This window comes from Pavona decussata, unplaced genomic scaffold (genome assembly GCF_977016875.1).
Source record: "Pavona decussata unplaced genomic scaffold, jaPavDecu1.1 SCAFFOLD_6, whole genome shotgun sequence".
Classification (NCBI taxonomy): domain Eukaryota; kingdom Metazoa; phylum Cnidaria; class Anthozoa; order Scleractinia; family Agariciidae; genus Pavona; species Pavona decussata.
The window spans coordinates 3,503,141-3,526,943 of NW_028145430.1; the positions used below are offsets into that span (position 1 = coordinate 3,503,141).

Consider the following 23,803-nt stretch of genomic DNA (forward strand, 5'->3'; position numbering starts at 1 on the left):
TGATATTCCAAAGCTTAACATTTAATGCTAATAAATAAGAAGTTATCTTGAGACTAATTTACACGTATCGATTTGCCGGCCCGATTCGTGTACAAATGTTGGTGTAACGCGCAGTGAAAATCGGCCTGATTCAAAAACCTGTTGCACTGCCACAGATTTTTGTAAATCCTGCCGATTTCCGTGAGGTCATTCATTTTCTTTGTCAAATTGGACTAAATCGTTCAGATTAATTGCTACGTGTGAATTAGCCTTTCACATGTCATCTAAAAATGTACAACAATAAGTCAACCTGTGATCTCCACGCTCATTACAAAGTAGCCATTACATGGCCTATTATCTCTACAAGATGCATTAACGTTTGTTACAAAAACAACAAGAAACATTGCCATTATATGACTGAACCTAACAATCGATGTCCTTTACAATCAATGGACAAAATACCGGTAATAAGCAGAAATGCCCCTTCACTAGGTATCTCAATCCTAACCGCACAATTCTACACGCAGGCTACCTGTGTTAACAGAACCTCTGAGTGATTTTGGAACTCCGGACATACAAATATAAACTCCCAGATCCCCGGGCCCTGAGGACTAAGGACTTTATATTTCTAGGGTTCGCAGCTTATCACCATCATCACCATTATAATTATTATTATTATTATTATTGTTATTATTATTATTATTATTATTATTATTATTATTATTATTATTATTATTATAGCATAGTAACTTTATCAAAAAAAATCGGCTTGAAAGTTGTCTCTTTTTCATCGAAATAAATTGTAAATAGTTTTTAATAAATCTTTTTTCTACTTTAATTTAAAAAATAAATAAAAATTATTATTATTATTATTATTAGTATTATTATTATTATTATTATTATTATTATTATTATTATTATTATTATTATTGTTATTATTATTATTGCTATTAGATGTCTTGTAAGCTTGTAAAGGTTTATTTATTTACAGATTCGCCCAACACTAGCACTTGGACAGGTGTGAAAGGAACAGGACACGAAGTCCCCTACTAGGTCACACACCTAAAAAGTCATAAAGGTATAAGCTTACAGGACCCCTAACAAAACTTCATGAGGTTCTAGACGACCGACGCTTACAACCCGCGAGATTTAACGGATCCACTTCATGGTGATTACTTTTAAGGTTGATATACACGCTGAACATTAACAATTGCTTGTCTGCACACAGGACAGGTTTTGGTGCTGGTTGTCAAAGCGTTTGCACACTCTATGCAGACACCCAAATGACCGCATGGAAGCAAAACACTGTTACTCTTGTTGTCCATACAAACGAAACAATCTCCCTGGGTATCTGCAGAGTTAAAAAGAAACAATACTAGGACCATAACATGACCCTTGCAGAACAGAAGTAAACATAGTTTAAATGGTAAACGCCAAGGGATGTATCGATTCGGCAGAATAGCAATACTTTTTCTAGATTATTTAAATCAGACCTGAACTCAGGACCTACATTAGCTCTACCTCTAACCTACACTACCAATGCCTCTGGATTTTGTGATATCTCATCTATACTACTTCGAGAACTTTTAGTTTAGTTTTGTATATTCAGACAAATTAGTTTGCAAAACGCGATATGCAGAGTTCCCTTCGGAAAAACAAGAGTCCAATTAAGATTTGAACCACGCCAGCTATCAAAATCTGAAGGTTCTGTCGATGTCGATGCGTAAGCCTTTTTTTTTATTATTATTTTTTTGCTTTTTTTTTTTTTTTTTTTATTACCTTTTCATTCTGACAGCCTTTACTTCACAAATATGACGGCGGTCCTTAACCACATAACATCACACGGGCAGGTGACAATTACACAAGTTTTCATTGGGGAAAAGGTTTACCTCGACATCTCTGCCAAGATACAAACAAAGTAGGTCGAGTGGTATATAGCAGAGATTTATGTTTCAAGTTGTCACGCAAAAGGACTTGGGATTTTGTGAGTCTATGGCGGTCAAGGAAATTGTTCTGTACTACCAACTTGAAACCGCCACACTACGAATAATTTAATCTGCTATCAAAGCAAGTTATAAGAAGTCCCTGAACATAACTCAAAATATTAATTTCACACCACCAATTCATCTTTAATTCTTAATAAGTTCTGTGTTACAAGTTCAAATATCTTGGGACCCATTTCATGAAAAAAGTCCCTTTAAACTCCCCAGAGGGGTCCTAATAGGCCCTGCTCCCCACACACCAGACGCCCCAACCACTGACCTAGTACGATTGGTATTGGCAACTTGAAATCTGTACCCACCTTGATGCTGTGTTGTTGGCTTTGGCGGCGTGCTTGTCGAAAAAGCTGTTTTGTTCTGTTGAGTTTCTCTGTAACTGTTTATCGCTTGTGGTTCTTGTTTGGTGTAAACGGGTGGATATTCAGAGAAAACGCCACACAAAATTTGAAGTAGAGATGCAATATCAGAACATTCCTGGAATAAAACGTTACTGATAAGAAAATATTATCAACAGATTAAAGAGACAGAAGATACAGAAACATCAGTCACTTTTGAACAAAAATGTAGCTTAGAATCAAAAGATTTCTACCAATAACTGCTGCACATAAATAAATGACACTAAACAAATAAAGCTTAACAACATAACGCAAATATTGAAACCAATTAAACACCTTGTTTTCAAACAAAGAATAGTAACTGAAACCTCCTACAATGCCTGCAATTTTTAAATTAAGTATCACTTATGTTTAATAAGTATTTGCCTTACAGAATTCCACTTATGAAGGTATGGATGATATACTCTGCCATTGGAATCAACATGTCGTGATCGCATGATTGCCATTGAACTTGTTGGCCTGACATACACCAGGGGTGGAACATAAGGATGGTGCTCTTGTAATAAAACACACACTGGAATGTGATAGGTTGTATCTGCCACAAAGACCATCAATAAAAAAATGTGTATTTAGGGAGCCTAGACTTTATGTTAGCTGGATCGACTTAATTAATAGTCCCGATCAGTTTAAGTTGCCATTGGTGATCATTAATTGACTTTTTTATTTCCTTAAAGGGGTAGTATCACGCGAATTTGATGTCATTTCAAAACCCTCAAATGTTTGTCTGGTTTTGTTATAAATTTTCACCCCAGTGCAATAAAACTGTCGATTAGTGTTTCTGTCCAGAGACTGAGTAGGTAGAATGGATTGAGACTTGAAAAATGTCAGGCTAACGTTTTGCAAGTTCTCGCATTTTTGTTTCCAAAATGCGCTAGAACAGATCACGAGTTGTTTCTTTCAAGAATTGAGTTCATTTCTTTTCTTTCGTTGTTCTAGAATTACTTTGTAGTGGAATGAAGGTCTTATTTAACCATTTTAAACAAAAGAAGTAAAAAATCCCGTGACACTTCCCCTTTAAGTTAGGTAATGCATATACATTTGTTTAAATTCTTTATTGATATAAAACACTGAGAGATAAAAACATCCATCCATCTATTTCTTGTATTACAATTTGATAAAATGATAGACATTCATCCATCCATCCGTCCGTACGTACGTACGTACGTACGTGTACGTACGTACGCACGTACGTAGGTACGTCCGTCCATCCATCCATCCATCCCTCCATTCACACAATAAACCATCAAAGTTAGGGATAATAAAGTACTGATGGAAACGGTAAAATATCAAAGTGCAGGAGTAGCAACACCTGTCAACTAACTGAGCTTGTTTGTATGAATAATTTTGAAAATATATAAGAGAAGAGCTTTCCTTCCTTCCTTCCTCCTTGCATGACGTTTTCCAAAAATTTGGCGTACCATGTTTTTCACGTTTAAGTTTGTCTAATGTTATCAGATTTTGGTTGGTGAATCTACAGGATATACTGATCCTTTATTTTGGTTGGTGAATCTACAGGATATACTGATCCTCTATACGTTTGTCAGCCATTTTTTTTTTCCGAACTGATTTTTAGTTTCATTTTATTGTCAGTTCCAATACCTGGTGGAGGAAGGTTCCCCTTGCATGAACTTGTACCTTGGAAGTGTGGACCATTTAGCTTAAAGCGGAACACGTTTTATATAAGAAGGAACAAAAGGTTCATTTGCAGCTAAAATAAGAAGGTTTTGTTCCAATTTTCTTTTTGTTAATGGAACAAACAAGGGAACCACAACTCGTTTCGTAATTTGAAGAACAATTGTTTCTATTCACTTGACAGGTTACCTTTTACAATAGGCGTTCCTAGCTTTCACTAGCGTGTGGAACATTCGTTCCCAAGTAGTTATCCTTGTAAAATTTAAATGGTTCCTATTCAGACTTTGCTGATCCCTGTTAAACTTTCAGAAACAAACATCTGTTCCCTTATTAAGTGGTTTTTGTTTCATAAGTTCGTTCTCTTTGATATTTTTCAGGAACATTTGTTCCTATTGCTTTGTCCCTTTTCAGAGTGCTGGTTCCTTTTAACCGGCATGTGGAACTTTTGTTCCTAATTACTTGTTCCTATTGACTTAAAAATGGTTCCTATTCAGGTTTTCTTGTTCCAGCTGAGGGAACCGTTTTGTCCTTTTTGCAGCTGTTCCTATTTTTGTTGTTTTTGTTGTTGTTATTGTTTTTTTTTTTAGCTTTTTTTTTTTTACGGCCTGTTTCCTTTTATATTTTTAATGGAATGAACAATTGTTCTTATTGACGGGTTCCCTTTCAAAGTAAACGTTCCTTCTCAATAGTGTACGCGCTTTATTTGTTTGGCATCGCTGAACCCAAGTGCGACTAGGTTCTTGTCACGAGAAATGGAGACCAGCACAGTAAACAGGGCAGCAAACTAGTAATTGATGCAATCGGTATGACCCACCCATTGCGGAATTGCGCAGTCAGAGGAAACTTCGACGTGTATTGAAATTCACGTCAAAAGAGGACGATTTTCTCAAGAAAGGAATGGATAGCAATGAAATGAAATCAAAAGGATGCTTAAATAGTGATCCTAAACTTGAAAACCTGATACGAACAGGTTGGATGAATTGTCTCATAATCTTGTGTTATAGCTTTTCCCTCAGGGGAGTTTTGCACTTTTGTCCTCACCGCTGATTGTGGTTACGAGGACTCTGTGATATATCTCAGCTTCATTAGGACCTAAAGATTCGAATACAATATTGAAAATATTTCAAGGAAGCATCCTGATAATTTCTGCCTCATTGTTTCGCGCATGCGCAGCTTTATTTCGCGTGCTCTTGTGATCTTTTCGGCTGAGAACAAGAGATTTAACGGGGATATTACTATTTAACTACTTACTTCTCTCAATCACTGTAAGTTCCGTTATTGAATATTATATATTTGATATATTACTTAAGGATAGTTGCAGTAAAAAAGAGAAGTGTATGATTAGATATTTGTATCAGTCCCCGTTAAATCCGTCATTCCCGTTTCATAACAGAAGTTTTTATTGGTTGAGACTCAGGGGACGGAAACGACGGATTTCACACATTTAACGGGAATATGATTATTATATATTGTAAGTTTGTTTGTAAGAAGGTATTCCTGTTTTCGTTAAACAGAGCACTTCAGACAGTATGGGAACAAGTTGGACCTTGTTACGGTGTCCCCCTCGTTTCTTGAACCAAGATGGTAACAACTAGAATCACTTTCAATAGTGGCTTCCACCGCCAAGTAAAACACAATTTAGCCCAATTTGAACGCTTGTCGTTCAAGCTTTGAGAATTGGGCAGCTTAAAGGAAAATCAAAGTATTGGTTTGACAGATAAAGTAAAAAAAATACGAGGGAACCACAATTTTGGGAAACGATCCTCCCTCCCTTCCTTTCTTCCTCCCTCACACTCCTCCTCCTCCTTCCTTCCTTCCTTCCTTCCTTCCTTCCTTCCTTCCTTCCCTCCCTCCCTCCCTCCCTCCCTCCCTCCCTCCCTCCTTCTTCCTTCCTTCCTTCCTTCCTTGCTGCCTTTCTACCCTCCTTCTTTCAACATGTTTGAAATGCCTTTCTCATTTCTTACCTCGAAAATTGACTGGAATTGTTCCATCCAAGACAAATAATTCAGTTTGACTTCCGTTATCATATGCTGTTAGATAGAACTGGATGCATTAGTTTTGTTACATTTTATTGTTATTTAATTGAATAAAGATATTTTATTTAACAAATACATTCCATTTTTGTCTGTACTCTGCTAATGCACAGATGACGTCAAAATGTGGTAAGAAGAAAGAAGTGCGGCTCGTAGCGTGACTGCTGTTCTTATCATGTTTTGGCATCATCTGTGCCGGCATTATCAGAGTACAGACCATGGAAAAAAGGAACCTAAAGCTAGTCCCAGGTAACCCCAGACAGTGCAATGTATGTCACTGGTACCCATTTATACACCTGGGTGAAGAGAGATAATGTGAAGCCAAGTTCAAACCTAAGGAAACAACACAATGCATTATATGGCAGACTAAGGCCAAGGCTACAAACCACCAACCTTTAGATTTTTAACTCAATTGTGCCCCCACTACAACATGGTGCTCCCACACCTGGGCACACCTAACTTTATATACCGGCATCAAAGACGATAATTGACACCTCAAAATTACTTGACCATGAAATGTCTTATTTCTCGAGTTAGTCTGTACTCCCTATTTCCATCCCTGCTCCATCGACTCACTCGCATGTCATATTTCCATACAACAGGCACAGTTTTTGGAAAAACCAATGCAACTGTATATGTAGCAGAAAGATAGAAGAACAAGGTTGTTTCCTTGTGTGTTTTTGGTGTGCCATGTTTGTTGTTTGAGTGGTGTCTAAGTTGAGAAAATGGGTAACCCATTCTTCAGCCCGGGAACACATCATCATGTTTCACTCATACATGAAAAGGCAGAGGGACTGACCATACATTCTCTATGATCACATGTCTTGAGTGAGGAATTGTTGATAAAATTTAGTTTAAAGTTCGATGATGTTCAGAATAAAATGCATGACTTCCAGTCATTGTCTATGATGTGATGTTGTACATGAAATAAACCAATCTACATGCACACATGCAATGTTGCATTTTGACTTCACATAATATCATTATATGTATGAATATATTCATTCCTTAATTTCAGTGAAAGTTTAAGACAAGTCAGTCAATGGAATTAATTTACATGAAACATACAGTACAGCAATCATGGTATTTAATAACTATTCAGTGTTTCAGATAAGAGAGTGGACAAAAGCTGGCCTTCACCAACCCCAACAGATTAAACATATCTGATTATGAACTTTGGTAAGCTGTCAAAGTGACACATTTACTGACTCCTTAAAATTCCTCACACTGACGCTTTTAAATTTTGGCTTGAACACTGAACTCATAAAGAGTCCAATAGTATTTTTTTTTTCTTAGTTTAATTACATGGTATACCTAAAAATGCTTACTGGTGACTGTGGATATTTTACTTACTAAAGTCTTGTAACATTGGATGTAGTTGTTTGAAATGAGTTAGCACATCCTCAACGTCTTTGATAAATAAATTTGCATTCTTCTGAAAAAATTAACGAAAACAAACTGATTACCATAAAACTGTTAGTAGTAATAATTATCATAACAAGATTGGGTGCTGTGGAAAATCAGTCAGGCTGCCACTTGCATTAAGAGGTCATGTGAATTTTTTCTATTCACAACAATTGAAGGTTATGATCTTCTGACACCTGAAAATGGTATGCTGTACACATCATGCCAATTTAAAATCCCATGACCATCATTTCTATAAAAGATTTTTGTTTGATTTCCATTCATACTTGGAGTTTTTTAATGACAATATCTGCCCACAATTATGTTCTTTTTAGACGACATAATTTATTACTTTGGGATTTTCTTAATTGCAATGATAACAAAAAAAATTGTAACAATTTCCCACCATGTTTTTGCATAATTTAGTGTTAATGGCTCATACAGCCCAGGTAGGTTCACTCTGTTTTTACCATTAAATCTTTTATTAAAATCAATGGGTTGACGTAAATTTGTGGCATATGCTACCCTGTCGGAGCCAAGTTAAAGCACTGACAGAGGTTTATGTAAATTCTTATTATTGCATTTAATTAATTACATGGCATATTATTCAGTTTTCACATACGAAAAAAAGTTGTGAGTTGGATTGATATCGATTTCCATTATCGATAAGGATTGGTTTATCGACTGTTATCAATTATCATCAATTTTTATCGGAAACTATTTTTGTCAATTTCTACAAGTTAAAGATTGACATGATGTATTTTCTATGGTTCTATTGAGTCATTCAATCATGGATATGCAATGCAAATATCAACAAGCTGAAACTAAAAGAACAAGAACAATAACAGAAATAATTTGGGAGGGAAACTTGAGGAACACTTAAAATGACTTGACAACATTGTGTTAATTGTGCTTATTAATTATCCTGGCCCCAGTTGTTCAAAGGCCGGATAACTTTATCCGCTGGATAAGGCACTATTCGGGGTCTAAAATATACTTCATGTTAAATGTTGTCCAAGGTTTTCTACACTCCTAAACTAGACTGTGGTTAGAGTGTGCATATTCGCTTGTACACGATGAAATACTGAAATGTTTGCACAGATTGAAACTGTCGGATAGTGACTTATCCACTGGATAAAGTTATCCGGCCTTTGAACAACTGGGGCCTGGTTATTATTCACAGTGAAATAACAGCTTCTGCCAAGCCAAGTATGGCACCTTATGCTAAAAGATGGAAGCGTTCAGGAGGGCTATAATGTCTGTGCATATATAGGATCAAGTTGGACTTTCGTCTAAGGGAGAATGCCATAAAGGAGATGCAAGATGCAATCAACTGCACTGGGATGAATGGATAAGTTAAAATATTTGAAAACCCAATTGAACCAGGAGGATCTCCTGATGAACATTCTGCCTGGACCTGGCTGGGCTCCGGCAGGACTATTTGCTAAAATGATAAAATGTTTTACCATTTGAACACGGGTCTTGTATTGTTTACTAGATAGTAACGCCATCTAATATGTTTGAAACAGATACTCCTCCAGGGACTCCTTGGGATTAGTGATTGTTATCAATTCTGTCGATTGCTATCAATATTTTTATTATTTTTATCCTTATCTCAATTGATAACAAATTATCAATAACAATTTTTTTCTGTGAGTTCAATTGTTATCGATTACTGATTTCAATCAATATCAATCACCGATCAATATCAATTGTACCAATTGATTTCCAATATCAATTTCTATCAATTGACTACGCCCGGAACATGCCACTTCTAGGAGGACAATGGGCCATTGAGAACTAGTCTACTGTACACCAATACCTCAAACAAGGTGATTATCAAGAAACAACTATTTTCAGACTGATTTTATGGAATCTGCAGCTAGGACTCTGTACTATTGAGCAACTAGCAATTTTATGCTACTCTTGATTGAATTCAGTTTTAGCAAACATTAATTAAGTTACTTTTAAAACCAGGCACCCAATGGTTCATTTCGGTGGATATCTGTTCGGTCGAATACCTTAGATGCAAAATTACCCCAGAAATTCAAATTTGGTTGTAAAGAACATCTCAAGTTTTCTTAAGCAAAATGTCAGCTGAGAATTTCGTAACACTCTAAAACTAATTCTTTCGTCTTCCTCGCGGACGCTCTTTTGGCTTGTCACGCAGGAGGAAAGATTGCGTGACAAGCCAAACGAGCGTGTGCGATTTCACAGCAGTCCGTAAATTCGGGGAATAAGATTTCGTCCCGTAAGACTTTCTGCAAGTTAAATGTCCACCTAAATTAAAGCATCCGAACAGATTAAACCGTATAAGGTTACACAAATATCCATTTAAAAGAACACAAAACGAGCTGGGAACACAGGACTGACAAGAGACAACATTCTGAGTATTTGGCTTAAATCTAGACTTTCTCAAAGTCCGTTTTTCGTCGCTTGTTTGTCTCCCTTTTCGGCGCGCATAAAAAGACGACTTGGGGAAAGTCTAGCTTAAATTCAGCTTAGATGTTCTTGGGTGGCCCTGTCGGTTGAGTAATAAAAAAATAATAACAATCTTTTAATAGGATGCTCCATCACAAGAGTGGTTTACATAGAGGTCCTAGTACTAGATGTATGTTATATGATGCAATTAAAATATAAAAAATTTAAGCTAAAATCGATATGTATGATACAATTAAAATATAAAAAATTTAAGCTAAAAACGAGATATAAAAAAAAGCGAGTACCAAGGCCTGCTGAGGCCTGTAATGGAATCTAAGGATTTTACCAAATAGCGGTATGTAGTTTAGCCTAAGCACTAATCACTGCTCACCTTTGCTTTCTTATTAAGCGCTGCCTGCCAAGAAAAGGCCATTATCAGGAAGCTCTAGCCCAAAAAACACAGGCCCAGCGTCCCGCGAGCCTTTTCGCCGGCGAGGCCCTGGCGCGAGATAAAAGCCCGTAATATTTTAGCCTGCAGTGCAGGCGTTTTTTATGGGCGAGCGGAGGGCGAGCGCTGAATAATAAATTTAGTTCGCGTATTTGAAGGAGGCTGAGGGGGAGGGGGGGGCAGGATTGCAGGCGTATTTTTCCCTCCTCTCCCCCTCCCCTCTCCTTTATTTCTCAGCCAGTCGTCCTCTCCCTTATTAATCTCCCTTAGGGTCACTTTTGACTCGCTCCAGCCCTCTCGCGCTTCCTCGCCCAAGATGACAGCAACGAAGGATTATTCGGCGCTCCCGCTCCAAAAATACGCCTGCATTGCAGGCTAGTAATATTTCTGTTTTGTTTTGTCTGTTGGACCCTGTTGGAGAAACTTCTCTGTTAGAAACCGTAAAATATTTTTAGAAACTTCGGAGACTTTTTGGAAGTTCAAAGAGTATTACCAAGTGCTGGCGATGGGGCGTATGGTGTAAGGGCGAAACAGAAAAATTACCGTGTTTGAATTGAGTCAGTGTTTCCGCCTTCTCTGAACATCGTCGGCAAAATTATCAATCAGCAGCTGTCACGCATTATGATTTCATTTCGTTACTTGTACGTTGTGACGTGGCACTTTCGCTATAAATCAGTACGTTGAAAATTGGTCACACGCAGACAAGAAAGAACTTCAAGATTGGGTAAACCCCCTGACAGGGTCCAGGAAGATACCCCAACTGACCCCCTTCACTTACAACAAGCAGAGAAGGTCGCAAGTCCGCTTGTGCCATATTTCGGAGCGTGGCTCAGGCTCAGCCACGTGGTAGATACATAGATTGTATAATCATACATGATTGAAATGGGACAACAATATCTGTGGGGTTTTGCCATACGGGATGAATATATGATATAGCGATTGCCGGTTCAGAGAACCTGCAGAAAAAACTCAATTCTGCCAATATCAGGATGCTCGAACTTGCCCCTTCCAACAAAGACCATCATAGATCGACCGCAGAAAAAGAAAGAGGGTGAAATACCATACCGAGCTACCATTGGTCATCATTTCCGTTATATTTTGACATAAACAGAGTCAACCGCTTATTATTCTCTGTGAGTGGTTTCTTGACTGTAATTTCTTTCATTCAGTTTTCAAATCTTTGGTAAGTTGATGTAAACTTAGGTTAGATCACTTGCCATAAATGACTTGTGGATGTGTTTTTTCCGCTAGAGCTTCCTGATAATGGCCTTTTCTTGGCAGGCAGCGCTTAATAAGAAAGCAAAGGTGAGCAGTTATTAGTGCTTAGGCTAAACTACATACCGCTATTTGGTAAAATCCTTAGATTCCATTACAGGCCTCAGCAGGCCTTTGTACTCGCTTTTTTTTTATATCTCGATTTTAGCTTAAATTTTTTATATTTTAATTGTATCATATATATCGATTTTAGCTTAAATTTTTTATATTTTAATTTAATAGTATAATGAGCGTTTTGGTATCTTGTTGTTGGTTGTTTTTCGCGAAACATCTTTGAGAGATCTGTACATTTAGATGAGAAAGTGAGAAAAATTAGGTTATGGTCACTTAAAAAGATCAAGTGAAAAACGATGACAACCGAAGGTTTCCAAGACAGTCAATAGAAAGTAGAGCTTTCTGTCGTTTTCAGTCGTTTAAGTACGAACAGGGACAAGAAATTAAGACACTTGCGTAACGCCTTTCTGGCCAGCTTAATCAGTACTTGTCATGTTCTCCACTTTCTTGCCTCCAAGCTGTACAGAAAATCGTGTGTTTAAACGGGGGAATGAATGATAAATTTGAGGCAGGAAATTGTTCTTCAACATATTGTTTTCCGTTTTTAAAACGAGTTTCCTGTTTAAAGATGGTTTTCCGTCTCTAAGATGAACTCGGCAATGATCATTTCCAAATGGAACCAACTCCATTATATTTCATCCCAACAGTCCCTAACTGCTTTGATCAATTCGCAGAAGCTGCAATACTGATATTCCAAAGCTTAACATTTAATGCTAATAAATAAGAAGTTATCTTGAGACTAATTTACACGTATCGATTTGCCGGCCCGATTCGTGTACAAATGTTGGTGTAACGCGCAGTGAAAATCGGCCTGATTCAAAAACCTGTTGCACTGCCACAGATTTTTGTAAATCCTGCCGATTTCCGTGGGGTCATTCATTTTCTTTGTCAAATTGGACTAAATCGTTCAGATTAATTGCTACGTGTGAATTAGCCTTTCACATGTCATCTAAAAATGTACAACAATAAGTCAACCTGTGATCTCCACGCTCATTACAAAGTAGCCATTACATGGCCTATTATCTCTACAAGATGCATTTACGTTTGTTACAAAAACAACAAGAAACATTGCCATTATATGACTGAACCTAACAATCGATGTCCTTTACAATCAATGGACAAAATGCCGGTAATAAGCAGAAATGCCCCTTCACTAGGTATCTCAATCCTAACCGCACAATTCTACGCGCAGGCTAACTGTGTTAACAGAACCTCTGAGTGATTTTGGAACTCCAGACATACAAATATAAACTCCCAGATCCCCGGGCCCTGGGGACTAAGGACGTTATATTTCTAGGGTTCGCGGCTTATCATCATCATCACCATTATAATTATTATTATTATTATTATTATTATTATTATTATTATTATTATTATTATTATTATTATTATTATTATTATTATTATTATTATTATTATTATAGCATAGTAACTTTATCAAAAAAAAATCGGCTTGAAAGTTGTCTCTTTTTCATCGAAATAAATTGTAAATAGTTTTTTAATAAATCTTTTTTTCTACTTTTATTTAAAAAATAAATAAAAATTATTATTATTATTATTATTATTATTATTATTATTATTATAGCATAGTAACTTTATCAAAAAAAAAATCGGCTTGAAAGTTGTCTCTTTTTCATCGAAATAAATTGTAAATAGTTTTTTAATAAATCTTTTTTTCTACTTTTATTTAAAAAATAAATAAAAATTATTATTATTATTATTATTATTATTATTATTATAGCATAGTAACTTTATCAAAAAAAAATTGGCTTGAAAGTTGTCTCTTTTTCATCGAAATAAATTGTAAATAGTTTTTTAATAAATCTTTTTTCTACTTTTATTTAAAAAATAAATAAAAATTATTATTATTATTATTATTATTATTATTATTATTATTATTATTATTATTATTATTATTATTATTATTATTATTATTATTATTATTATTGCTGTTAGATGTCCTGTAAGATTGTAAAGGTTTATTTATTTACAGATTCGCCCAACACTAGCACTTGGACAGGTGTGAAAGGAACAGGACACGAAGTCCCCTACTAGGTCACACACCTGAAAAGTTATAAAGGTATAAGCTTATAGGACCCCTAACAAAACTTCATGAGGTTCTAGACGACCGACGCTTACAACCCGCGAGATTTAACGGATCCACTTCATGGTGATTACTTTTAAGGTTGATATACACGCTGAACATTAACAATTGCTTGTCTGCACACAGGACAGGTTTTGGTGCTGGTTGTCAAAGCGTTTGCACACTCTATGCAGACACCCAAATGACCGCATGGAAGCAAAACACTGTTACTCTTGTTGTCCATACAAACGATACAATCTCCCTGGGCATCTGCAGAGTTAAAAAGAAACAATACTAGGACCATAACATGACCCTTGCAGAACAGAAGTAAACATAGTTTAAATGGTAACCGCTAAGGGTTGTATCGATTCGGCAGAATAGTAATAGTTTTTCTATCATTAGCTCTACCTCTAACCTACACTACCATTGCTTCTGGATTTTGTGATATCTCATCTAAACTACTTCGAGAACTTTTAGTTTAGTTTTGTATATTCAGACAAATTAGTTTGCGAAACGCGATATGCAGAGTTCCCTTTGGAAAAACAAAAGAGTACAATTAAGATTTGAACCACGGCAACTATCAAAATCTGAAGGTTCTGTCGATGTCGATGCGTAAGCCTTTTTGTTTTTGTTTTTTTTCATTCTGACAGCCTTTACTTCACAAATATGACGGGGGTCCTTAACCACATAACAACACCACACGAGCAGGTGATAATAACACAAGTTTTCATTGGGGAAAAGATTTAGCTCGAGAGCTCTACCAAGGTACAAACAAAGTAGGTCGAGTGGTATATAGCAGAGATTTATGTTTCAAGTTGTCACACAAAAGAACTTGGGATTTTGTGTGTCTATGGCGGTCAAGGAAATTGTTCTGTACTACCAGCCTGAAACCGTCACAGCACGAATAATTTAATCTGCTGTCGAAGCAAGTTATAAAAAGTCCCTGGCCGTAGCTCAAAATATTAATTTTACGCCACCAATTCATCTTTAATTCTTAAGAAGTTCAAATATCTTGGGACCCATTTCATGAAAAAAGTCCCTTTAAACTCCCCAGAGGGGTCCTAATAGGCCCTGCTCCCCACACACCAGACGCCCCAACCACTGACTTAGTACGTTTGGTATTGGCAACTTGAAATCTGTACCCACCTTGATGCTGTGTTGTTGGCTTTGGCGGCGTGCTTGTCGAAAAAGCTGCTTTGTTCTGTTGAGTTTCTCTGTAACTGTTTATCGCTTGTGGTTCTTGTTTGGTGTAAACGGGTGGATATTCGGAGAAAACGCCACACAAAATTTGAAGTAGAGATGCAATATCAGAACATTTCTGGAATAAAACGTTACTGATAAGAAAATATTATCAACAGATTAAAGAGACAGAAGATACAGAAACATCAGTCACTTTTGAACAAAAATGTAGCTTAGAATCAAAAGATTTCTACCAATAACTGCTGCACATAAACAAATGGCACTAAACAAATAAAGCTTAACAACATAAAGCAAATATTGAAACCAATTAAACACCTTGTTTTGAAACAAAGAATAGTAACTGAAACCTCCTACAATGCCTGCAATTTTTAACTCAAGTACCACTTATGTTTAATAAGTATTTGCCTTACATAATTCCACTCATGAAGGTATGGATGATATACTCTGCCATTGGAATCAACATGTCGTGATCGCATGATTGCCATTGAACTTGTTGGCCTGACATACACCAGGGGTGGCACATAAGGATGTTGCTCTCGTAATAAAACACACACTGGAACGTGATAGGTTGTACCTGCCACAAAAACCATCAATAAAAAATGTGTATCTAGGGAGCATGAACTTTATGGTTAGCTGGATCAACTTAATTAACAGTCCCGACCAGTTCATTGGTTGATTTTTTTGTTTTGTTTAAAGGGGAAGTATCACGCGAATTTGATGTCATTTCAAAACCCTTAAATATTTGTCAGTCAACAGAAAAAAATGTTTGTCTAGTTTTGTTATTAATTTTCACCCCAGTGCAATAAAACTGTCGATTAGTGTTTCTGTCCAGAGACTGAGTAGGTAGAATGGATTGAAACTTGAAAAATGTCAGGCTAGCGTTTTGCAAGTTCTCACATTTTTGTTTCCAAAATGCGCTAAAGCAGATCACGAGTTGTTTCTTTCAAGAATTGAGTTTATTTCTATTCTTTCGTTGTTCTAGAATTATTTTGTAGCAAAATGAAGGTCTATTTTACCATTTTAAACATAAGAAGTCAAAAATCCCGCGACACTTCCCCTTTAAGTTAGGTAATGCATATACATTTGTTTAAATTCTTTATTGTTATAAAACACTGAGGGATAAAAACATCCATCCATCCAGCCATTTCCATTTCTTGTATTACAATTTGATAAAATGCCGTGTTTAAATAAAGATATCTATCCATAAATCCATCCAACCAACCAAACCAATCCAATCCATACGTCCGTCCCTCCATCCATCCCTCCATTAAATTATTTGAAGAATATATATAAACATAAAAAAGAGTCCCGCTCACACAATAAACCTTCAAAGTTAGGGACAATAAAGTACTGATGGAAACAGCAAAATATCAAAATAGGGGAGTAGCAACACCTGTTGAGTAACTGAGCTTGTTTGCATGAACAATTTTGAAAATATATAAGAGAAGAGCTTTCTTTCCTTCCTTCTTCCTTGCATGACGTTTCCCAAAAATTTGGCGTACCATGTTTTTCACGTTTAAGTTTGTCTCATGTTATCAGATCTACAGGATATATACTGATCCTTTATACATTTTTCAGTCATTTTTTTCCCCGAACGTTTGCTTCATTTTGGCTGATTTTTTGTTTCATTTTATTGTCAGTTAGAGGAAGGTTCCCCTTGCATGAACTTGTACCTTGGAAGTGTGGGCCATTTGGCTTAAAGCGGAACACGTTTTATATAAGTAGGAACAAAACGTTCATTTGCAGCTAAACAGGTTTTGTTCCAATTTTCTTTTTGTTAATGGAACAAACAAGGGAATCACAGCTCGTTCCCTTTCGTAATTTGATGAACAGTTGTTCCTATTCACTTGACAGGTTACCTTTTACAATAGGGGTACCTAGCTTTCACTAGCGTGTGGAACATTATTATTCTTGTAAAATTTAAATGGTTCCTATTCAGACTTTGCTGATCCCTGTTAAACTTTCAGAAACGAACATCTGTTCCTTTATTAAGTAGTTCTTGTTTCGTTAGTTCGTTCCCTTTCATATTTTTCAGGAACATTTGTTCCTATTGCTTTGTCCCTTTTCAGAGTGCTGGTTCCTTTTAACCGGCATGTGGAACTTTTGTTCCTAATTACTTGTTCCTATTGACTTAAAAATGGTTCCTATTCAAGTTTTCTTGTTCCAGCTGAGGTTTTTTTTTCACGGCCTGTTTCCTTTTATATTTTTAATGTAATGAACAATTGTTCTTATTGACGGGTTTCCTTCAAGAGTAAACGTTCCTTCACAATAGTGTACGCGCTTTATTTGTTTGGCATCGCTGAACCCACGTGCGACTAGGTTCTTGTCACAAGAAATGGGGACCAGTACAGTAAACAGGGCGACGTGATGAGCAAACTGGTGTTTGATGCGATCGGTATGACCCACCCATTGAGGACTTGCGCAGTCAGAGGAAACTTCGACGTGCATTGAAATTCACGTCAAACGAGGACGATTTTCTCAAGAACGGAATGGATAGCAATGAAATGATTCGAATACAATATTGAAAATATTTCAAGGAAGCAGCCTGATAATTTCTGCCTCGCTGTTTCGCGTATGCGTAGCTTTATTTCGCATGCTCTTGTGATCTTTTCGGCTGAGAACAAGAGATTTAACGGGGATATTAATATTTACTTACTTCTCTCAATCACTGTAAGTGCCCTCATTGAATATTATACATTTGATATATTACTTAAGGATACTTGCAGTAAAAAAGGGAAGTGCATGATAAAATATTCACATCAGTCCCCGTTAAGTATATGATTAGATATTTGTATCAGTCCCCGTTAAATCCGTCAGTCCCGTTTCATAACAGAAGTTTATATTGGTTGAGACTCAGGGGACGGAAACGACGGATTTCACACATTTAACGGGAATATGAATATTGTATATTGTAAGTTGGTTTGTGATTAGGTATTCCTGTTCCCGTTAAACAGAGCACTTCAGACAGTATGGGAACAAGTTGGACCTTGTTACGGTGTCCCCCTCGTTTCTTGAACCAACATGGTAACATAACTAGAATCACTTTCAATATTGGCTTCCACAACCAAGTAAAACACAATTTAGTCCAATTTGAACGCTTGTCGTTCAAGCTTTGAGAATTGGGCAGCTTAAAGGAAAATCAAAGTACTGTTTTGACAGATAAAGTAAAAAAAAAATACGAGGGAACCACAATTTTGGGAAACGATCCTCCCTTCCTTCCTTTCTTCCTCCCTCACACTCCTCCTTCCTTCTTTCCTTCCGTCCTTCCTTCCTTCCTTCTTTCCTTCCTTCCTTGCTTGCTGCCTTTCTACCCTCCTTCTTTCAACAAGTTTGAAAATGTCTTTCTCATTTCTTACCTCGAAAATTGACTGGAATTGTTCCATCCAAGACAAATAATTCAGTTTGACTTCCGTTGTCATATGCTGTTAGATAGAACTGGATGCATTAGTTTTGTTACAGTTTACTATTATTTAATTGAATAAGGATATTTTATTTAACAAATAGATTCCATTTTTCCGTGCGTCTGTACTCTGCTAACAGATGACGTCAAAATGTGGTAAGAAGAATGAAGTGCGGCTCGTAGCATGACTGCTGATCTTACCATGTTTTGGCGTCCTCTGTATATTATCAGAGTACAGACCACGGAAAAAAAGGAACCTAAAGCTAGACCATCGTAAGGTTACCCCAAACAGTACATTGTATGTCACTGGTACCCATTTATACACCTGGGGCCAGTTTTCAAAGCCCGATTATGCTAATCCTGGGTTAACGTGAACTTTGATTCAAGTATATTTACTAATCCGTAAGGATTCCTCCAAAAGATTTTTGTCCCTCAGTTTTGCCTTAGACTTTTCTTTACCATAAGATTAAAATGAGCCTTGAAAATAATGTTTAATGAGCGAGATGAAAACCTCGGTTAACTTTTAATCGTGGATTAGCGTTAATCGGCTTTCGAACAACCGAGCCCTGGGTGAAGAGAGACAATGTGAAGCCAAGTTCAAACCTAAGGAAACAACACAATGCATTATATGGCAGACTAAGGCCAAGGCTACAAACCACCAACCTTTAGATTTTTAACTCAATTGTGCCCCCACTACAACATGGTGCTCCCACACCTGGGCACACCTAACTTTATATACCGGCATCAAAGACGATAATTAACACCTCAAAATTACTTGACCATGAAATGTCTTATTTCTCGAGTTAGTCTGCACTCCCTTTTTCCATCCCTGCTCCATCGACTCACTCACATGTCATATTTCCATACAACAGGCACAGTTTTTGGTAACACCAATGCAACTGTATATGTAGCAGAAAGATAGAAGAACAAGGTTGTGTACTTGTGTGTTTTTGGTGTGCCATGTTTGTTGTTTGAGTGGTGTCTAAGTTGAGAAAATGGGTAACCCATTCTTCAGCCCGGGAACACATCATCATGTTTCACTCATACATGAAAAGGCAGAGGGACTGACCATACATTCTCTATGATCACATGTCTTGAGTGAGGAATTGTTGATAAAATTTAGTTTAAAGTTCGATGATGTTCAGAATAAAATGCATGACTTCCAGTCATTGTCTATGATGTGATGTTGTACATGAAATAAACCAATCTACATGCACACATGCAATGTTGCATTTTGACTTCACATAATATCATTATATGTATGAATATATTCATTCCTTAATTTCAGTGAAAGTTTAAGACAAGTCAGTCAATGGAATTAATTTACATGAAACATACAGTACAGCAATCATGGTATTTAATAACTATTCAGTGTTTCAGATAAGAGAGTGGACAAAAGCTGGCCTTCACCAACCCCAACAGATTAAACATATCTGATTATGAACTTTGGTAAGCTGTCAAAGTGACACATTTATTGACATCTTAAAATTCCTCACACTGACGCTTTTAAATTTTGGCTTGAACACTGAACTCGTAAAGAGTCCAATAGTATTTTTTTTTCTTAGTTTAATTACATGGTATACCTAAAAATGCTTACTGGTGACTGTGGATATTTTACTTACTAAAGTCTTGTAACATTGGTTGTAGTTGTTTGAAATGAGTTAGCACATCCTCAACGTCTTTGATAAATAAATTTGCATTCTTCTGAAAAAATTAACGAAAACAAACTGATTACCATAAAACTGTTAGTAGTAATAATTATCATAACAAGATTGGGTGCTGTGGAAAATCAGTCAGGCTGCCACTTGCATTAAGAGGTCATGTGACTTTTTTCTATTCACAACAATTGAAGGTTATGATCTTCTGACACCTGAAAATGCCAATGGAAAATTCCATGACCGTCATTTCTATAAAAGATTTTTGCTTGATTTCCATTTTAGACATCCATGAAATACTCGGAGTTTTTTAATGATAATATCTGCCCACAGTTATGTTCTTTTTAGACGACATAATTTATTACTTTGGGATTTTCTTAATTGCAATTATAACAAAAAAAATTGTAACAATTTCCCACCATGTTTTTGCATAATTTAGTGTTAATGGCTCATACAGCCCAGGTAGGTTCACTCTGTTTTTACCATTAAATCTGTTATTAAAATCAATGGGTTGACGTAAATTTGTGGCATATGCTACCCTGTCGGAGCCAAGTTAAAGCACTGACAGAGGTTTATGTAAATTCTTATTATTGCATTTAATTAATTACATGGCATATTATTCAGTTTTCACATACGAAAAAAAGTTGTGAGTTGGATTGATATCGATTTCCATTATCGATAAGGATTGGTTTATCGACTGTTATCAATTATCATCAATTTTTATCGGAAACTATTTTTGTCAATTTCTACAAGTTAAAGATTGACATGATGTATTTTCTATGGTTCTATTGAGTCATTCAATCATGGATATGCAATGCAAATATCAACAAGCTGAAACTAAAAGAACAAGAACAATAACAGAAATAATTTGGGAGGGGAACTTGAGGAACACTTAAAATGACTTGACAACATTGTGTTAATTGTGCTTATTAATTATCCTGGTTATTATTCACAGTGAAATAACAGCTTCTGCCAAGCCAAGTACAGCACCTTATGCTAAAAGATGGAAGCGTTCAGGAGGGCTATAATGTCTGTGCATATATAGGATCAAGTTGGACTTTTATCTAAGGGAGAATGCCATAAAGGAGATGCAAGATGCAATCAACTGCACTGGAATGAACGGACAAGTTAAAATATTTGAAAACCCAATTGAACCAGGAGGATCTCCTGATGAACATTCTGCCTGGACCTGGCTGGGCTCCAGCAGGACTAATTGCTGAAATGATGAAATGTTTTACCATTTGAACACGGGTCTTGTATTGTTTACTAGATAGTAACGCCATCTAATATGTTTGAAACAGATACTCCTCCAGGGACTCCTTGGGATTAGTGATTGTTATCAATTACTGTCGATTGCTATCAATATTTTTATTATTATTATTATCCTTATCTCAATTGATAACAATCAATAATAATTTTTTTCTGTGAGTTCAATTGTTATCGATTACTGATTTCAATCAATATCAATCACCGATTAATATCAATTGTACCAATTGATTTCCAATATCAATTTCTATCAATTGACTACGCCCGGAACATGCCACTTCTAGGAGGACAATGGGCCATTGAGAACTAGTCTACTGTACACCAATACCTCAAACAAGGTGATTATCAAGAAACAACTATTTTCAGACTGATTTTATGGAATCTGCAGCTAGGACTCTGTACTATTGAGCAACTAGCAATTTTATGCTACTCTTGATTGAATTCAGTTTTAGCAAACATTAATTAAGTTACTTTTAAAACCAGGCACCCAATGGTTCATTTCGGTGGATATCTGTTCAGTCGAATACCTTAGATGCAATTACCCCAGAAATTCAAATTTGGTTGTAAAGAACATCTCAAGTTTTCTTAAGCAAAATGTCAGCTGAAAATTTCGTAACACTCTAAAACTAATTCTTTCGTCTTCCTCGCGGACGCTCTTTTGGCTTGTCACGCAGGAGGAAAGATTGTGTGACAAGCCAAACGAGCGGGTGCGATTTCACAGCAGTCCGTAATTTCGGGGAATAAGATTTCGTCCCGTAAGACTTTCTGCAAGTTAAATGTCCACCTAAATTAAAGCATCCGAACAGATTAAACCGTATAAGGTTACACAAATATCCATTTAAAAGAACACAAAACGAGCTGGGAACACAGGACTGACAAGAGACAACATTCCGAGTATTTGGCTTAAATCTAGACTTTCTCAAAGTCCGTTTTTCGTCGCTTGTTTGTCTCCCTTTACGGCGCGCATAAAAAGACGACTTGGGGAAAGTCTAGCTTAAATTCAGCTTAGATGTTCTTGGATGGCCCTGTCGGTTGAGTAATAAAAAAATAATAACAATCTTTTAATAGGATACTCCATCACAAGAGTGGTTTACATAGAGGTCCTATTACTAGATGTATATTATATGATGCAATTAAAATATAAAAAATTTAAGCTAAAATCGATATATATGATACAATTAAAATATAAAAAATCAGGGCTTGAACAATCGATGAAACCGACGATCGGAAAATCAATCAATCAATCGCAGCGCAGCTCTAAGTTTCTCGATATGGTCTCTTTTTTTTTTTTCAGCTTTTACTATACGGCTCACCCATTTAAGCCTGCATTCAGTAAACTTTATTCATTTTTTACCCTGTTTACTTTATGCACCTTTGTTGTGACAAAGAAGTAATAAAAAAATTACCGAAGCCTATTCACGTTTATTCTGGTTTATTTTATTACAATTCAGTATAATTAAATCACCCACCATTCAGAGCTCACTCGTCTCCAGTCGCATCCGCATACAAACAATCCAGTGAACGAATTCAAATCTGAAACATTTGTGCGTACGGCTGCGAGCGCGCATACGTACATGCTGGAACGTGTGGAATACCGAAATTTTTTTTTAACACCAATCGATGACAATCGATGAGTTGCGACCACTTTTGTGTGATTATCGATTGGTCATCGATTGGCCGATGCCAATCGATGCCAATTGACTAACAAAGCATCGATTGTCATCGATTGATCGATTGATTTTCCGATCATCGGTTTCATCGATTGTTCAAGCCCTGAAAAAATTTAAGCTAAAATCGAGATATAAAAAAAAGCGAGTACCAAGGCCTGCTGAGGCCTGTTATGGAATCTAAGGATTTTACCAAATAGCGGTATGTAGTTTAGCCTAAGCACTAATAACTGCTCACCTTTGCTTTCTTACTGAGCGCTGCCTGCCAAGAAAAGGCCATTATCAGGAAGCTCTAGCCGAAAAAACACAGGCCCAGCGTCCCGCGAGCCTTTTCGCCGGCGAGGCCCTGGCGCGAGATAAAAGCCCGTTAGTAATATTTCTGTTTTGTTTTGTCTGTTGGACCCTGTTGGAGAAACTTCTCAGTTAGAAACCGTAAAATATTTTTAGAAACTTCGGAGACTTTTTGGAAGTTCAAAGAGTATTACCAAGTGCTGGCGATGGGGCGTATGGTGTAAGGGCGAAACAGAAAAATTACCGTGTTTGAATTGAGTCAGTGTTTCCGCCTTCTCTGAACATCGTCGGCAAAATTATCAATCAGCAGCTGTCACGCATTATGATTTCATTTCGTTACTTGTACGTTGTGACGTGGCACTTTCGCTACAAATCAGTACGTTGAAAATTGGTCACACGCAGACGAGAAAGAACTTCAAGATTGGGTAAACTCGGATCGTAGACCCATGACAGGGTCCAGGAAGATACCCCAACTGACCCCCTTCACTTACAACAAGCAGAGAAGGTCGCAAGTCCGCTTGTGCCATATTTCGGAGCTCGAGTGTGGCTCAGGCTCAGCCGCGTGGTAGATACATAGATTGTATAATCATACATGATTGA

The 23,803-nt window shown here is 36.7% G+C and overlaps 1 protein-coding gene and 1 long non-coding RNA gene across 6 annotated transcripts; one reads left to right on the plus strand and one right to left on the minus strand.

Moving 5' to 3' along the window:
• Positions 1-23,221, minus strand: LOC146489225 (tumor susceptibility gene 101 protein-like). 5 transcript variants are annotated; one of them, XM_085107237.1, is made up of 6 exons: positions 23,151-23,221; positions 19,947-20,028; positions 18,281-18,346; positions 15,335-15,498; positions 2,282-2,453; positions 1-1,330 (listed from the first exon to the last, which is right to left on the minus strand). In XM_085107237.1, the coding sequence occupies exons 1-6, from the start codon at positions 23,190-23,192 to the stop codon at positions 1,158-1,160; spliced, it is 699 nt and encodes a 232-aa protein (XP_084963363.1). In that variant the 5' UTR covers positions 23,193-23,221; the 3' UTR covers positions 1-1,157. The 5 variants fall into 5 exon arrangements, with proteins under 5 accessions (XP_084963363.1, XP_084963355.1, XP_084963381.1 ...); XM_085107229.1 differs by lacking the exons at positions 15,335-15,498; positions 18,281-18,346; positions 19,947-20,028; positions 23,151-23,221 and adding exons at positions 2,746-2,909; positions 5,971-6,036; positions 7,393-7,474; positions 10,256-10,433; XM_085107220.1 differs by lacking the exons at positions 1-1,330; positions 2,282-2,453 and adding exons at positions 12,248-13,994; positions 14,871-15,042 and having other exon boundaries at positions 23,151-23,219.
• LOC146489226 (uncharacterized) lies at positions 2,917-17,426 on the plus strand. Its single transcript, XR_014864145.1, has 3 exons — positions 2,917-3,538; positions 3,569-4,570; positions 17,097-17,426. It is a non-coding gene; the product is annotated as an uncharacterized LOC146489226 (long non-coding RNA).
• Positions 23,222-23,803: the final 582 nt, after the last annotated feature.